At 37.8% G+C, this 18,972-nt stretch overlaps 1 protein-coding gene across 2 annotated transcripts in view; it reads right to left on the bottom strand.

Moving 5' to 3' along the window:
• Positions 1-719: 719 nt before the first annotated feature.
• Positions 720-18,972, bottom strand: part of stxbp6 (syntaxin binding protein 6 (amisyn)) — a 37,985-nt gene continuing 19,732 nt past the window's right edge. For both annotated transcript variants that reach the window (XM_057343907.1, XM_057343906.1), the window contains 4 exons: positions 6,009-6,139; positions 5,750-5,915; positions 3,163-3,320; positions 720-2,996 (listed from right to left, as the gene is read on the bottom strand). In XM_057343907.1, coding sequence (XP_057199890.1) covers positions 2,973-2,996; positions 3,163-3,320; positions 5,750-5,915; positions 6,009-6,139 — 479 coding nt within the window. In that variant the 3' untranslated portion in view covers positions 720-2,972. The remainder of the gene's footprint in view (positions 2,997-3,162; positions 3,321-5,749; positions 5,916-6,008; positions 6,140-18,972) is intronic.

The raw sequence follows: 18,972 nt of genomic DNA, 5'->3' as shown, positions 1-18,972 counted from the left end.
ATCATTTTTCAAGGTTTTATCCACCGTTTGCGAATAATGGAGGTTGTTTTGAAGTGTTTTGGTATTATTTCGGGTGCTGGGTCATATAAAGTTACCGGGAGTCTCCCGTTTGTTTATTTATCATGGAAACTCTCGTAACATTTGACATTCGTGATCGCGGTGATCTTCTGTCCGGTTCGCGATCACGGGTCTCAAATGCTGACAGGTACGGTCATATATCATGAAACACCATACAACTATAGGCTATACAAACTAAACGCAAAGCCTTGCCATCACATCCGGGAAATAAGTCAGTAAATTTGAGTAAAATCACAGGCTTCACTTATCCCGTGCGAATGCGCCTCATGAAATACAGATGTGGGGAGGTCATTTATAAATCACACGAGGTCCCCAGATAACACTAATCCTGTGCGAATAGGGCTAATGTGTAACCTAATGTTACGTGTCTAACCAAATTCACAGAAGGCTCCAACTAAGTTTACTACGGAAACTGCTATCCAATCATAGCAGGGGGTGTTTACTTCCATGTCTTCAATGCGGCACGCCCATTAAAACCGAGCGTTTCTCCAGCCGGCCTCAAAACGCGGGTAGAAAATAGCCTATTACTTATTGATTTTGATGTTTTTGAATGTAAAAACCACGCGAACGTCATAAGTAGACCTCATACAACAGTATAAAACAATAAACAAGCCCAGTTCATCACACCTTTAAGCCAGCTATTCAAGAATAAAAACTTTTAATGCAGTGCATTTTCTTACTTAAGGTAATAAGCCATGTTTTGTTGTAGATTTATATCTAGTTGTCTCTGTAAATATTCTTAAGCAAATGCAAATACATTGCATGTTTATTGCATTTTACTTTAGTCCGTTTTTAACAATGAATTCATGCATTTTGCTGTGATACAGGAGCTACTGTTGGTACAATACTGACAAAACTTTGGTCACTTTCATTCCTTTAATGTATTTGCACTCAAATACATTAAACACATTTAGACGTATGAAAAATTATTGATGAGAATGTATAAAGAAAAAAGTTGATTTTATTATGTTAGCCATGTGTTTCACGTGTGCTCTTATAAAAAGACACACAGGCACATAATGATGAAAAATAAAGGGAGTCTTTTAATATCTGCATATTTTGAAAAGCTGTGAGAAAGCAGGTGTTTTTTCTCAGTTCTCAGAGATCATCCGAATTTCCCAAGACGATGATGAAAATGTGGGAGTTAATGTTTTGGCATTTTTGCGGTGTGAGAGCATGTGTTTATACAGTAGCACAGATCTAATGAAAACACACAGAGACCATCCGTGAAAACGCTTCACTGTCACATGATTCCAATTTTAAACAGATGTTTTTATTACAAATGTTATTTGTTGAATAACGCCTCGAGTTGAAGAAGCGGAATTGCAAACAGTACTTGAATGTCAGTATTGACAGCACTGGAACAGACAGAGATTCCACATGTGTGTGCTAAATCTGACGATGTACAGTATGTTATTCCAGCATCATCTGAGAAGGATCTACAGAGCAAGGAAACGTGACCGTGTATTGCAGAAACATCCTAACTCAGTATTCCATCTGTATAGAATTCTATCCGTTTAGAAATCACAGTGATTTCAATTTCCTATTTCAAAAATTCAACTTGAGAAGTTTCTTTAACATGACCCTGATCTAAAAACAACTTTTGATCTAAAGCTGTATGATTAAATGTTTCAAATGAGTTCTATAGACAAAATGCAATTGTACAAATTTGTCATTTCATAACAAACTAAAAACTTTATTCTTAAAAAAATGTTATGGATGACTTGGACCAAATAATGAGAAAAAGCTGTCAATTGGAGGTCATAGATGGAAACTCTTTCAATACTGTTATTTATATTGAAATTGGCGTAAAGCTAAACTCTGTTTTTTGCTTATGAATACAGTAATGTAACATTTTTCTGTCATGAATAGGTCTCACACAAGTACAATCTCAGGACAGTTAATAAGTATTTTATGAGGTGGATAATTCGTATGAATTCATATAAAGTCATCCAATTCATACAGTACAATAGCTTTGGCAAGGGGTTAACAGTTTGGCTTCATTATTGCTTTTTTTCTAATAATCGTACATTTTGTACCAATTCATACAAATTAGCGCCGCCGCCTAGAATATTGATAAATTCCTGTGAGATCAGATTGGTTAAGAATAGATATAAGTTAAACTCCACATCTTTAAGATTCACAGCATTTTCAAATAAAGCAATAAGCCCCCGAAGCAGTGGGTTACAGTGCATTTTATAACAGCTAAGGGCGTTGTGGCACGACGCGAAGCGGGGCTTATTGCTTTTATAAAACGGTTATTCCATATGCTTAGCAAGGTTTCATAAAATAAAGTAAATAAAATGATATTTAGGCTATGTGGTGAGGTCAGCCGTTATATATTGGGGTATTTTATAACAGCTTAGAACTCCGCTCAGCCAATCAGAATCAAGGACCAGAACTGACCGTTTTATAATGAGCCTTTTACAATTCCTGTTTATTTGAATAATAAAATTAAATCAGCAAAATACATTATTTACGGCGACTAAAACAAACTAAATGATGTAACGTTTTGGGTTGGCTTTATAAACCAATGTTACTATAAAATGTTTCTGTGATGGCACTTTTCAAACACATCGTATTAAACAAGAACACAAATCATTTTAAGAAAACCTTGGCCAGCAGACATTTTAAAAGACTCTTTCAAAGGACGATCTGTTGGGATCTTTTAAAAATATCATTAGCAAGTTACGATGACAAGACTAGAATACGTTAGAAGTGATTAGTAAACTCCATCCACCATTAGAAGATTAACCATCATATGTTAAAATCTTAAGTCACAGCCTGACGTACAACGTCCTCAACGGTTCATGACATTTTATGCAAATCCACATAACAGTCTCTGACAGTAGATGTTGAGCAGAGAAACCGTACCCCAAACATCCCAAAACGTCTTAACACTTGTGCTTCATGGCGAGCTAGAGAGAGAGAGAGACAGACAGAGTTAATGTTTAACATTAATGTATAATTAACATATAAAAACCTCTCTCCCACACAAGATGAGAATGTAACACAGCACCACTAATGGCGTTTTTATATTTGACTTTTTTTGAGGATCAATTCAAAAAGATGTATTTGTTTGACCTTGTGTGCTGTATCGGCGAAATGTTGGGCGCTGTTCATCATCTCGCCCGTCTTCTCCTCGACTCGCCCCAGTTTCTCGCCGCGTTCATTCAGAGCCTGACTGGCCTTCTGTACGGCGCTGCTCACACTGTCTGCTGCATTGTGCAGGAGGCTGTTACCTGCGCAGACACACGTCACGAGCGGTACAGTAAGAAGAATATTGCTAAAGCATTACATTTAAATACATTCAGTTTCTATATTGTTTGTTACATCTGTATGTAAAACAGCTTGTTTTAACCGTGTATACTAAACTTTTGCAATACTAAATAAATACTTTTGTAAATACTAAAATCTTGCCACCATGATCTCTTGAAAATACCCCAATAAACAGCACAAGCAGCACCATGTGGCTATTTGAAAGCTGACACAGATTTTTTCCATCAGTCTTTAAAAATGGCCAATTTTTGGAATGTTTTATTTTTTCTACATACAGCGCATACACATTCTACAATCTACAACTATTATATACTTTCTTTATATTGTGCTTTTGGATTCAATGATATGTGCTTGTATACGGTAGGTTTATTGTATTGCTGTTCTAACTATGGTTAGGTTTAGGCTTAGGCTAAAAATGAACAAACATACTGCAGTGTTTTGCATAGTTCAAACACAAGAAAACATGGTAAGATTTCCAAAGCTTTACAGAATTCTCCCAACTGCAGTTCCAGTTTTAGCAAGCAGAGGGGACTCTTTGATACACATTTGAAATTTGGAATAAAGAAAGACTTCAGAAGACAAACTTTTAACCTCTTTATATTGTGTCTGGATTTGCGTATGATCAATAATTCATTGCAATAATAGGATTTTATTGAGTTATTCAAAGCCGACATATACAGCTCAGTCACGTCTCACTCAAAAACTTTGTTTCAGCCGTTCGGACCTCCATGCACAACCACATTAGCGGCTTTAAATCATTTGTACAAGGTAGAAAATAAAACTGGGCAAAAATATTCACGCTGTCTGAAAGGAGCAAAAAAGCAAACTTACGGTGTTCTCTCTATCAAGAGCTAAAGTTCAAGAGAAAAACAGAAGCAACATCATTCGTAGACCTCAAAAGAGATGTTTTCCCAATTGTAATTTTGGCTCAATTTCTGATGTTTGTTGTCTGAATGTGATGAGATGTGCAGAACAAAGCTGATGGTGTGGTGACGTCCCCCACGCTTTTGGTCCCACACCTGAGCAGCGTCACAGTGTTTGTTTTGCACTGGTGTGAGACTTAGACCGGAGGGGCCGTGTCTTCTTCAGCAGAACTGCGTTCCTCATCATTCCCTGATAAATAATGCTCAAGTGATTCGTGAGTCACTTTGGAATGTGACATTTATATTTGGATCAGCTTGAAATGACCGATTTCATACATTGAGCAGCATTCCAGCTGGTTGTAGCTACAACAGAAGCGTCACAATAAAACACCGTGCATTAGACAGGATGTGAGCTGTATTGTGACTTTCTGACGCCTGTATGGAACAGTTCGGCGAGTTCTGCCAGGCAACACAACGTGAGCATGTGACCACACAGAGACCCTCTGTTTCACTTCACACACTGACAGAGTCAAAGCCTGAAAACTCAAGACAACCAGCGGCACTAAACGCTGTTATTTCTGAAGTAGGAGGTTACTGAAGAACAACTAACAGTGAAGTGAAGCTTCTTCCTCCAGACTGTTTAAATAGCATCAGCACACAAGGATGCACCTTCCTTCACATTCACGTTCACTAAAGCTGTACTAACTGTATGCAAATATGTGTTTGTGTGCAGCATTACAGATATTACCATAGTTTTAATATAAAAAAAATTCTGTGAATTTGAAGAAATCCTGTAATTCGACTTAATTCGTAAATATGATTCATAAGAAGTTTAGGCATTTTACAAGTATTTTATAAGGTGTAAAAGGAAATGTCACTAGCGCAAAAGCAGACTGTAAAGAAACTGAAATATTAATAACCTTTAAAAACTTATGAAGTGGCATGAAATTGTTTAAACTATTTTACATATTAAACGGTTTACAACTTGTTACTAAAAATGTACATTTGTTTTACTGTGTTATTTACACTGTTACAATATTGTTATTTCTCAACCATACTTATTAAAAAACTGTTTATAAAACGGTCAGTTCTGGTCCTCGATTCTGATTGGTTGAGCCAAGTTCTAAGCCGTTATAAAACACCCCGATTTATAACTGCTGACCGCATTACATAGCCTAAATATCATTAAATATCAAGGGGATTTTAATGACTCCGCTTTGCAGGATTACAATCGTAATTTTCAGAATCGTGCTAATAGAATGTGTGCAGAGACGTTATAGCTCAGTCTCAAGGCAGCGCGTGACGCGTTTGTGTTTACATTCTAAAGATTTCCGTTATCAGCCTCATTTACGTACCGGCTGGCATGGAACAGCACGGAGTGGAACGACTTAGCAACGAGAACGATTCGGCACGATGGTGGAAAAGCGCTCTATATTCCCTATGAACTAGCTTTAGCAAATAAGTCATGGAGCATGTGTATTTATGGCATAAAGGGACCGATTTTAATGCGTAAGAAAGAGACTCATCACCTCCAATGAGTTTGGGGTGACAGTTGATAAAGTCGGGTTTTCTCTCAGACATGTACCGCTGACAGGTGTGATGGAGGATCTGGATAAACATGCTCTTCTCTCCGGCTGAGCCGGCGGTCCACTGGTCTGATCCATTCTCAAACGTCAGGTCAAACTCTGGACAGTCCTACATGGTGTGGATGACAAGAAGGGAGAACGTCAGTGACAGACATCTGACAGAGACTGTAGAAACGATCCAGAGAAGAATGTATGTACTCACTCGGATGGAGTCGAGAGCGTTCACCTCACGTAGCTGAATGATGCTCCACCGTGACCGCCTCACAAATGACGGCGAGCCCTGAAACTGCTTCACTTTAGTGATATTAACCTGTGCTGGTCTCTTATTGGTCACTGAAATTGAAGAAAAAAGGACAAATACAATATAAACATAGACATGACATGTAATTTTAAGGTCATTTATTTATACAGATTTTGTCAATAAACTAAGTAAGAAGGTCATAGATGGATAATGTTGGGTTGCCAGGTCCATGGTTTTCCCGTAGAATTGAGCTACCTTCTCACTACTTTTAAACTGTTGCTGTGTGTTGTTATTTATTCTGCAGGTATATGGATTAAGGTGGATAAAGGATGGATTTTGTTCGACAACTGTCATTCCTAAAATAAAATGAAGTTATTAATGAAAAACAATGAGTTTATGATCACTACTATACAGTGATTCTCAAGACAAATTTGTGTAATGCATAACAGTGACTGTAAAAAGTGTATTTTAGGTTTGAGAGTAACATATTTTGAGTTTTGGTATTTGGGATAGGGTCACTGGACTAGTTTTGACTGGCCATTGGGCTTGGTTTGTTATGCAGATCTGGCAACCCTGATTACAATAGTCTCTCTCTCTGTTAACACAATAGAGTTCTCATGTCCGTATCAAACAGTAGTGTGTGCAGAAAACGCCACGCCTGCTTCTGCTGGAGTGAAGGACATCCGGCACACAGTGAACCGTTTGAGGAATTCCAGATCAAAACTGTTTATTCAGGCCTCTGTGTACAACACTCCCTTTTTCCTCTCGCTCGCTCTCCTCTCTCTCTCTCACACACACACACACGCACGCACGCACGCACGCACGCACGCACGCACGCACGCACACACACACACACACACACACACACACACACACACACAGTTTGAACCCACATAAGAAATTGTCAGTTTGAATCAAATGATTAAACGATGCTATCTCATCTGAACCTCCTGGCAAAAGTTCTCTCTAAACACCCCGACTTCATCCATTCTACTGCCAGAATATTAGGACATTAGCAACAAACTAAGACAACTAAGATAACATTAAAGGGAAAGTCTCTTATCACCAATCTCTCCAGCTTTAGTAAACTTTACTAGCCTCTTGGCTACAGCAAACAATATTCATCATTAAAGCTGTACGTTCCAGCACCAGCGGATTTATCACAGTTGTTTTGTGGGTAGTCAACAAATGTCTACAAATTAAAATGTGAATTTAATTTACTACAATAGTTCAAGAAATAAGAAGTTAATACAGTACATTTTTTTACTAAATACTGTCAATACAGTGTGTTTGCAAACAAATTAGAGCAAATAAACAAAGTCCCTGAGCAACACACAGCAGTGTTTCATTACTGAATGAATCGTTTTTAAACAAATCAGTTGAGTGAATGATTCAGTGACTTGTTTCTAAAAACAGTAGCTGAATTTGGAACCGCATGTTCTACTCTTTCTATTTCTTATTTTCGTATTTAAAGGGACAGTTCACCCAAAAATGAAAATTCTGTCATCATTTACTCACCCTCAAGTAGTTACAAACCTGTATACATTTCTTTGCTCTGATGAACACAGAGAAATATATTTGGAAGAACGTTAGTCATTTTTGGGTGAACTATCCCTTTACAGCAGCCTATCAAATTTCCTATTTACGTAGTATATAAAAACTGAGACATGCCCAAAAGTCAGGACATGTGCATTTACTCAATACACTGTTTAGTATATTGCCGTTAAAAAATCCCAAGAACTTCACTCTGTTCATCTCTCGGTTGACTCACTGTTTCATGTCACTGGTTGAAAACATTTTTCTGAACATTTTAAACAGGCTGGTTAAGTGAAAAATTCTTGGCCTCAACAAAAGAGTTTTGCAAGAAACCAAATGGCTTGTGTTTGGGCCAAATCTTTCAGCACATCTATAAATTCTGCTTTATGAGGTGTGTATCCTGATTTATTACATCTGGACAGATGGACCTCTGACAATGACTACAAACAATTCCGCTAATTGATATCCTTTTTTACAGAAGACTACAATGTCCAGACATTATACCAAAAGTCAAGTCTGGTTTATGAGATTACACCTACCTGTACATTTACAAATGTAGCATTGAACTGCAGCAATAAATAGATTGATTGAATACAAGGTACATTCTCAAAATGCTGGGTTATTTTAATGGTTGGGTCTAAAGGAACAAACCCAACCGTTGGGTTATAAATGCTGGGTTGTTTTAACCCATTGCTGGGTAAGATATAAACATTTTTGTGTTAACTTAAAGAGTAACTATTACAAAGTCCTTAAATTACATTTCATGCAGTGTGTTCATTGCTGTGTGTGAATGTAAGAAGTCTGCCAAGTTGTAGAGCCGAAAGTGAACGAATAACAGTAATATAACAATAATGAGGAGTCGACTCGGAATCACGCGAACGAGTCGTTTGTCGTTCTAATTTCAGTTCCTTGTCAGATTTGCATCACTACGTGTAATGCCCGCCTACATTCCATTTGCGACACTGCACGCGGTAGTCCAATCACAGCAGACTAGACCATCTGACCAATCAGATCAGAGTAGACTGACAGAAAGGAGAGGATTAGACAGATGAATCAGTCAAGAAGTAAGGTAATAATAATTATTAGAAAATTAAAGTGTTTTTACACCATGTATGTACGTTAACTTGTTTTTGGACACTCCATAAACCTAAGTAGGACCTTAAAAATCACAAAATATTTACTCTTTCAACACAACAGCTGGGGTTGTCCTTTTCTGTCACAACGTTGTTGTAGACTATTTTACCAAGAATAAGGGTATGTTTACATGACATGTACACCAAAAAAAGTAAAGTGCATTTTGGAAATGTTTCACATTAGTGTTGCACGATACACCGGTACTAGAAAAGTACGCGATACCCTTCTGTTAAAACGATACCAATTTCTCATTTAGTTGGTGCCGGTACTTTAATGACGTGCGCGTTTCAGAGAAAACGCAGCCTGAAATGCGTCCATTTGCGGCAGCCGTATGTGTGCGCGCATGTGCTCTCAGCGCTCTCTTCAGTCAGTGGACGCGTACAACTTTCTTTCCTCGTATTTGCACTGCATATTTCGGGGTGACGACAAAATGAAAGTCGTGGCGGCAAATAGGGCTGGGCGATTAATCGAAAAGTAATCGAAACCGACATTAAGAAGCTCTAACCGACGTAATTTTTCAATGTCGGTTATTTCAATTACTTTCCCTTTAATATCCATGTCGACGCCTGCCACTATACCTCACTTTTTTCTTATCAGAGCAAAAGAGACTTCAAATATTTGATTTATTTTGGGCATACACATATGTGTAAGACATTATTAGAAACTGTAAGTTGTCTACTTTTACGCGTGTACGCTTACAATAACATCAAAGCGTTGTTATTTTGTAAAATAAAGAAAATAAACCAGACGCGTTATCAGCCGTCTACGGAGCCCGTCTGGTCACCCCTCGGAGAAAAAAATACAAGACCCGCAAATCCGTGGCCACAGTTTTGTAATTCGTTCCCTCAGTTTACAAAACCATGCTCTCGGATTAATAAACTGTACCCACGAATTTGTAAACCGTCCCCTCAGTTTTTGAAATCTGTACCCACGAATTCATAATCTGTGCCCACGCTTTCGCAATCCGTGCGCACGGTTTTGCAAACTGTAGCCTACTCGCGGAATTGAAGCCTCTGTCTGTCAACAGAACAAGCTCCTTCCTACAGGAACATTAACCAATCTTGTATACTGTTTTATATATAAATTGTCCTAATGTGTTTACACACGAGCGCGTGGCGCATATAAAGCATGCGTTCATTGCCGCGTTTCACTGGCATAAAGTTGGTTTGACATTAAACTTTCGTGAATTTAGGGACCATCTCTAAAGTACACATTAAAATACATTTTCCAACTTCAAAAGCATTTAAAGGGAAAGATTTATAGCCACAAAACTAACTGTACAGTGTTCATGTGTGTGTCAGCTATGCACAACTTTTAGATTATTGAGTATTAAAATAAACCATCGAATCATATGTACATATTCCTATACGTATTGCTATTGAGCTTTAAATAATGGTATATTTGTGTATGAGACCATTATACACATAAGAATATTTGCATTTGATTTAACTGTTTATTATAATAAATATAAATAATCTAAAAGGTGTGCATTATATCTGACACACACATGAACACTGTACAGTTAGTCTTGTGGGTATAAATCATTCCCTTTAAATGCCATTGAAGTTGGAAAAAGGTATTTTAATGTGTACTTTAGAGATGGTCCCTAAATTCACGAAAGTTTAATGTCAAACCAACTTTATGCCAGTGAAACGCGGCAATGAACGCATGCTTTATATGCGCCACGCGCTCGTGTGTAAACACATTAGGACAATTTATATATAAAACAGTATACAATATTGGTTAATGTTCCTGTAGGAAGGAGCTTGTTCTGTTGACAGACAGAGGCTTCAATTCCGCGAGTAGGCTACAGTTTGCAAAACCGTGCGCACGGATTGCGAAAGCGTGGGCACGGATTATGAATTCGTGGGTACAGATTTCAAAAACTGAGGGGACGGTTTACAAAACCGAGAGCACGGATTGTAAACTCGTGGGTACAGTTTATTAATCCGAGAGCAAGGTTTTGTAAAGTGAGGAAACGAATTACGAAACTGTGGCCAGGGATTTGCGGGTCTTGTTTTTTTTTTCTCCGAGGGGTGACCAGACGGGCTCCGTAGCCGTCTCCACTCCGCTCACATAAGAAATTTCTGAAATGCGTCACTGATCCAAAACTCTGCAAATACTTATCACACAAACATGAAACGTATGTCTAAAGAAAGCTTAAAATGTCTACTTTTAAATGACCCGATTCAAATGGAAATCAAATATTCTGTGTTTATGTAATATGCGTGAAAGACAGGTACAGTTGATACGAGACATTCTTCCAGGTCTGCTCCCGTTTAGTAATCACAAGACTTTTAGTCCAAAAATGTGCATATTGTGAGAAATATAGATATACTGAAACACGTTTACTTCATATTTCTTTAGACAGACTGATGAGTTTCAACTATTAAAAACTTTCACGTGACGGCTCTTATGACGGCAGGACTGGTGTTTCCAGGCAGGGTCCTAAAGTACACCCGTTTCTCACGACACATGCAGACAGATGATTTGCTGATTTGTGTTGCGTTTGTTCTGCTGTCTTCAGCGGCAGAGGAAATGTTTCCAAAAAATAACACAAAGATGTCTATTATTCGAAATGTTCAATAAATAACCATAAATACTTTGTATTTTCTATGCTTATCTAAAAATAACATGAGATAAGAAATGTTTCATTAGAAAAAATACCCCTGCTTTACTTGGGCATATTTACACTGCAAACCTCGTCAGTGAACTACGTGGGCAAAAAACAAAGAAAAATAAACAAAAACAAAATAATCATTCAATAATCGTAATCGAGAGAAAATGTTCAATTAATCGAAATTTTGATTTTAGGCCAAATCGCCCAGACCTAGCGGCAAACATAAGTGCCTTTTCCGTCTGTTCACGGCAAGTTAAAGCATGCGGCAAAGTGCAGATGAAGTCCGTCTATGTAAAATCTGCGGACCAAAACAGCCAACATGGTCAGCTTGGCAAAGCATTTCACCAAAAGACATCCCGACCCGTTTAAAGAACTTTAAAAGTGGCTTTATGGTTTATTTAGTGACAGGCCAACATTACCAGCATTGATAATGCTTTACAACTAGGTTCCATTTCTAAAAATTAGTTAGCTAACATGAACTAATAATGGGTACTATGACTTCTACAGTATTTATTCATCTTAATGGTTCATTTCAACGGATTTAATAAATATTTAATTATTTAATACATATTTCAATCCATTTAAAATATTAACAGTTGTATTTGTTAACATTTATCAATGAACTAATATGAATAAACAACTAGATTTGTATTAAGTTACATAAACAAATTCATAAACGCTGTAAAAAGAGATTTATTGTTAGTTCATGTCAGAATGCATTATGTAATGTTTTTAATAAATTTTTATGTATTGAAGTGAATGAATGGAACCATGCTTTAAGGTCTTAGCTAGTATTTATGTAGATTAATTTAAGTTTAAACAGTTTATTTTCTCGTTTCACCTTAGTAGACAGCAGCAAACACTGAGACAGGTACACGTTTAGGACTGATTATAGTTTTTTGGCTGAAAGTGTAGTGTCAAGTTACAGTTACTCTAAATACGTAAATATGCCATGTTTTTTTTACGGCATTGTAATAATTTTCCAATGTTTTGGGTGGTTTTATCATCCGAGAGCTCTGGGGGTCCACTGAAGATCAGCAGTAGATAGTTTGCTGAGGGCTACTGGTAAGAACTCGCAGTAGGACGGCTTTTAAACTCTACACGGCTCCTTTGATTCCCAGAGTCACACTATCATCCCTGCTGAGCTCTGAGAACATTAGTCTTCAGTTTTGCTGTGACTTCTGTAGGCATGAAGATGTGGAATGCAGAGAAGAAGCGTCCTCCACCCAACGCTGATGTTTTGGCTGTTTCTCCCACATGGTGGGAGGGATTCTGTCTAACAACTGAGGGTCTCATTTCCAGTCCTGAGCCCTAGAGTTGCTGTGATAGGCTTTAACTTCGTGTCAGTACCACCCAGCTCACTTTTACAAAAAACGAAATTCTAATATTCACAATCTTGAGGGTCATTATAAGGTATATCAGGACAGAGGTGAAGTCAATGTAGCTTAAATCTTAAATTCAAATGAATCTACATGTAAACGGATGAATCATAACATAATGCAAACATCAAGTAAAGGCCCATTTACACAGAGAACGATAACTATATTAGCCACACCATTACATTACAGTTTACTTAAACTAAAACTATTAAAAAAAAACATTTTTATTCAAATGAAATAAAATATCTTCCAAAATATTATTTTGAAAATTTTTCATTAGAAAATTAGAAATGTTGCCTTGAAATTTAATATGAAATTGCAATAAGTAAAATTGAATCACTAATTATCTGAAAATAAATAAAAACCAAGTAAAAAATATATTTTTAAATCACAAATAAAGACAAGCGCATAACAAAATTGCTAAAAAATTTAATAAAAACAAATAAACTAAAAACAAAACTTCTGTATAGTTACTGTTATAGAGTTTTAATAACGTACCTTTACAGTTATCAGTCGTGGTGTGAATCTGAAAACACACCGAGCGTATGCTTAGTGCTAAATGTAGGATAAACTGCACATTAAAAAGTACTGTCAGCTTTAGACACATTGCATGTGTTAACTGAAACGTTTAACTGTGTGTTATTAGTACAGTTAATAAATAGTTGAGTCACATTCCTGATACATTACAGCAAGTGTTTGCTTTTCATTCGCAAAACACATGTTTAATTTAGCCTATAAAGACGTCAGACTGATGTCAGCCGATCAACACTGTCAACTGTGACCAAGCATTGAGTGAAATTGTGTAAGATACATCATAGCCAAAGACTATTGGACTTTACCCAAAATCTCATGGGCCAAATAGTTCAATCTTACACCAAGTGTCATGATCCTGTCCCTCCTGTTCAGAGTTTTCTAGTTTGGTGGACAGAGTCGTCACAGGACCATGTCTTGTGTGTGTGTTGTGTCTTGTGTGGAGACGCGTGGCTGTATGTTTTGATGTTATGCCACGTGTCTCCTTGTCTCGTGCTGTGGCCCAGCCTCCTTGTTTCCCCATCATTATCCCGCTTAGTGTTCATTCCCTTCACCTGCCCCGTGTCATCTTCCCTTTAGTGTTAATACTTCCCACCCGGCCCTTGTCATCACCCTCGTTAGTGTTCCCCTATATCTAGTCCCAGTTTCCCTCTGTCCAGTGCCGGTTTGTCTGTTGTACCTTCGTCTTGCTATCCCGTGAGTTTATCCTGTCATCCAAATTCCCTAGCCCTAACCGTTTGTGAATATTTTTTATTATGGACCTTCCTTTGTTTTTGCCCCTCCCCTGAGGGAAGTGTTGTGTTTGATTAGTTTCTTTAGTGTTTTTCCCCATCGTGGGTTTTTATTTCAGTTTTGTACAATTAAAGTCTTTTTGTTACCCCCCCATCTGCCTGCGCTTGGGTTCTGTGCACAAACCGTTACACTAAGATAGACCGTCTGCACATAAACAGCAGATCTCAGCAACAGATCAAGACTTATTTTGATAATCACTTCAGATCAAGCGAATCAATGAATCAGTGTGAAAGAGTCTGTGGAACAGCTCCAACCAAACCATTAACTCAACAGGACCTCCGGCGCCAGTCTGCTGATGCTAAACAACAACTTTTAAGCACACAAATTTGTGGGTAAAACAGTGAAGATCTCATTTACTGTCACTCTGTGTAAACGGCAAGATGTTATTAGGCTCATCTGAAGAACGGCGTTTTTAAAATAGAGTTTAATTACACACTCCGTGTCTCTGAATCCCACTCACAACAACTTTAGCTTTAACAATCTCACAGGTTTAATACAGCCTGAGCTCTACTGAAAGTGTTTGTGGACTGCTGATGATTATCACAGAAGAAAAAGTACACCAGACATTTTATACTTCATATAAAATACTAATAAGTATTCATTAAAAAAATATATTTACTTAAGATTTCGTACGCTACTACACTGGGTTCCAAATTATTATGCAAATGATATCTTTCTCTGGTTTTCCTAATTTGTCGATGCAAATGACAGTCAGTATAATTTTCAAGTAATCAACAGTTAGGGTACATTTGGAATTTTATTGAACAAACCTCCCACTGACAACAGTATTTATTTAAAAAATGAAAAACTCAAAATGCACTGTTCTAAATTATTATGCACAACAGAGTTTGAAAACATTTCATAGGTTGTAAAAAACTGAAAATGGTCATTTGTTGAATTTGCAGCATTAGGAGGTCATATTTACTGAAATCAAAAGCTATTTCAATCAAAAACATCCTAACAGGGCAAGTTACATGTTAACATAGGACCCCTTCTTTGATATCACCTCCACAATTCTTGCATCCATTGAACTTGTGAGTTTTTGGATAGTTTCTGATTGAATTTCTTTGCAGGATGTCAGAATAGCCTCCCAGAGCTGCTGTTTTGATGCTAACTGCCTCCCACCATCATAGATCTTTCGCTTGAGGATGCTCCAAAGGTTCTCAATAGGGTTGAGGTCAGGGGAGGATGGTGGCCACACCATGAGTTTCTCTCCTTTTATGCCCATAGCAGCCAATGACACAGAGGTATTCTTTGCAGCATGAGATGGTGCATTGTCATGCATGAAGATGATTTTGCTACGGAAGGCATGGTTCTTCTTTTTGTACCATGGAAGAAAGTGCTCAGTCAGAAACTCTACATACCTTGCAGAGTTCATTTTCACACCTTCAGGGACCCTAAAGGGGCCCACCAGCTGTCTCCCCATGATTCCAGCCCAAAACATGACTCCGCCACCTCCTTGCTGACGTCGCAGCCTTGTTGGGACATGGTGGCCATCCACCAACCATCCACTACTCCATCCATCTGGACCATCCAGGGTTGCACGGCACTCATCAGTAAACAAGACTGTTTGAAAATTAGTCTTCATGTATGTGTGGGCCCACTGCAACCGTTTCTGCTTGTGAGCATTGGTTAGGGGTGGCCGAATAGTAGGTTTATGCACAACTGCAAGCATCTGGAGGATCCTACACCTTGAGGTTTTCGGGACTCCCGAGGCACCAGCAGCTTCAAATACCTGTTTGCTGCTTTGCAATGGCATTTTTGCAGCTGCTCTCTTAATCCGATGAATTTGTCTGGAAGAAACCTTCCTCATTCTGCCTTTATCTGCACGAACCCTTCTGTGCTCTGAATCAGCCACAAATCTCTTCACAGTACGATGATCTCGCTTAAGTTTTCGTGAAATATCTAATGTTTTCATACCTTGTCCAAGACATTGCACTATTTGACGCTTTTCGGCAGCAGACAGATCCTTTTTCTTTCCCATATTGCTTGAAACCTGTGGCCTGCTTAATAATGTGGAACATCCTTCTTAAGTAGTTTTCCTTTAATTGGGCTCACCTGGCAAACTACTTATCACAGGTGTCTGAGATTGATTTCAGTGATCCAAAGAGCACTGAGACACAATACCATCCATAAGTTTAATTGAACAATATAAAATTAAATGTTTACGACACTTAAATCCAATTTGCATAATAATTTGGAACGCAGTGTATTGTCTTATGAAATATAAAAAAAGAACTGTTAATTGGGTGATTCACACAAAATCTTGGTTTCAAGATGTCAAACATAATTTTCTTAAAAACACTCGTATCAACAAATTTCCTTTCAATTCATTAAAAACTTTTACTGACAGTTTAACACAATTTTTTACAAGAATTCTCATTACCGTTACCATTTAAAAAACTGTCAATCCCATAGCATGTTTTGCAAAAAAAAAACGAAGCCATGATGCCTAACACCGTGTCTGTGCCGCAAAGTGAACGCATTATAATTTAAAATTTGGTCCACACTGGATGTGGTGCGGCGCGACGCGATAATCCCATTAGATAAAGCCATGTGTCGTGTGTGTTGTGTCAAGTCCAGTGTAGACACGGTGTAAGTAAGTTTTTTATTAATCATACATAATAAGATATCAATGAAGTCATTTCTGTATTTTAAATACAGAAAACTACCTGTATCGGTAATGAGAATGAAAAAAGTTGTGTACACAGTGTGACAAGAGAATCTTAAGCTTTTAACTAGAAAAATATAAAGTAATCTGTAAACATGGTAGCCATTTGAAAGGTACCGGCGGATGTGTTTCTTCACATAAAATCAAACTTAATGTAAATATCGTTGTTACAGAGTGTTAATACAAATGTTACAGAGGATGACAATATCAGTGGACACTTCTTTTTTCCACTTTTTCTTCATTTTTATTATACATGAATATTCTGTTCCTTTTTTGTCATTTGTGAACAGAATAACATCCAATTTTTCAGAACGTTTTTAGTTTTTCTCTGTTTAAATAGCAATGTATAATGCACTCAGACAAATCAGGATGTTACGGTAATGAGAATTTCAGCAAAAAAAGCACTAAAATACATAAATAATTTATTTCTATGTTAAAATTCTGCTTTGCCCAAGGTAGAGAACACAATTATGTTTATGATGATCATTTTTTGTGTTACCGAATCTGTTTTATAATTAAAATCTTTACAGCCATGATGTTTCAGTGGTTTCGTGAGACCTTTGAAACTGAAGCGCCTCTACTGATACCCAACCACCAACACATCTTTTGACAAACATATAGACTAGAGAATGCCATTTCGTGATTTTTGAAAAACATCACAAGATTAATGGTCTATAATAAACCCTCCTGACTCTACTTGATTCCACGTGATTTTACTCCTCACTGCTGCGATTGTAATTAGGGCTTTTTAAAAGAGCAATTAAATAAAGCTGAAGATGTTTTCAGCACCGCGGGATGTCACACCGTGTTTTATTGCAAAACAAATGACGTGCGTGATCAAACACTATTACAGACAACAGAAAAACATTGAAGATACTTCCAGTAATGCATACTGCGGCATCTGAAAAACATCATATCATATAGCCCACAATGATCATCCACAAACATAACATGTAAGATAAAGACACAACTCATTAAATAACGATGTTACCAGTGGCGGCTGGTGCACAGTATTATCCCTGCTTAGCTTAAAAAAGGTTTAACTATCAAAGCATGTAATGGTGTTTATTAACAGTAATAACCAGTCTAAATCAAAAAACAGTATACTTTATTATTTATTATAGTAAACGGTAGTACAATTCCTAGATGCTACAGTGTTTTTGAACTCTGGAATTGTTAATAATGAGCATAGAGAGAGTAACTCTGTTTAGTGTTTTGGTTGGCCATCCATCTCTTCTGTAACAAAAGACGAGAGTAAAGGGCTCAGCATACTACATTCGAAATCGAAAAACGACCATCTGTGACCTGATTTCGAACAAAATCTGGTCCAAAAGACCATTCGTTTCACTAGTTCGCAGCAGCAAACCAAACAGAACTCGCCGGTAAACACCCTCGAGCCACCATTGGTCCATGGCCATTACGTAATAGGTGGGTGTGTTGTTTGTGTGGCCACGTGCGCAGAGGCTATTTGGATACGTCATGTAAACCCCGCCTCCAGAAACAAAGGGGTGTTGGATTGTTCGAAAACACTATACCGTCTCTCAACGTTTTCGAGCGTCGTTTTACCCCCAAACGCAGAACGAAAGCGCAATTCGCATGGACTATGCCGAGCCCTTAACGTTTCAGTTCACTTTACATCAGTAAAGAATAATAACAGTCCATCGAGTGTCTCGTCATTTATTTGTGTTAAGCTATATAAGCACAACAACTATAGTTAGTACTACTGAAAAAACTAATTTGGTGGGGCGGCGCCCCTGCGCCCCCTATTGACCTGCCACTGGATGTACATTTGTTTTACTTTTGCTTAGTGTTCTCAGTCAAATCTGAGAAACACTCATGTCCACAGGTGTGTGGATGATCTGGGGTTTCCAGATGTATCATTTATAAAGCATTTACAGTGCTGTGAGAAATCCAGCATAATAAATCAGGGCAGTGATTTGTGCTCACACACAGGTTATGGTGGGAGTTTGACATCACATCGATCCGACTGCTCATGTATCCCCCCTCCGTCATTGAAAACCGAGTAAATCCTCTATAAGGAAATTAAAATCTGACTGGTGATCTATCTAAACACTGCACTATTTGCTCACTTGGGGTGATTGTTGATTTCTCATGACTGTCTCTTAAAACGAAATCTAATGTAAAATGTGTAGTGTGCGTTCATGTCTTTGTGTTTTCAGTCCTGCCTGCATTCTGATCATTCCTGTAAAGCCTTAGAGAACAACAGCAAAGGCCAACCCCTCCTCACAGCGCTTGATCCGC

This window comes from Triplophysa rosa, linkage group LG10 (genome assembly GCF_024868665.1).
Source record: "Triplophysa rosa linkage group LG10, Trosa_1v2, whole genome shotgun sequence".
NCBI classification, from domain to species: Eukaryota; Metazoa; Chordata; class Actinopteri; order Cypriniformes; family Nemacheilidae; genus Triplophysa; species Triplophysa rosa.
This window is presented reverse-complemented; position numbering and strand designations above follow the sequence as displayed.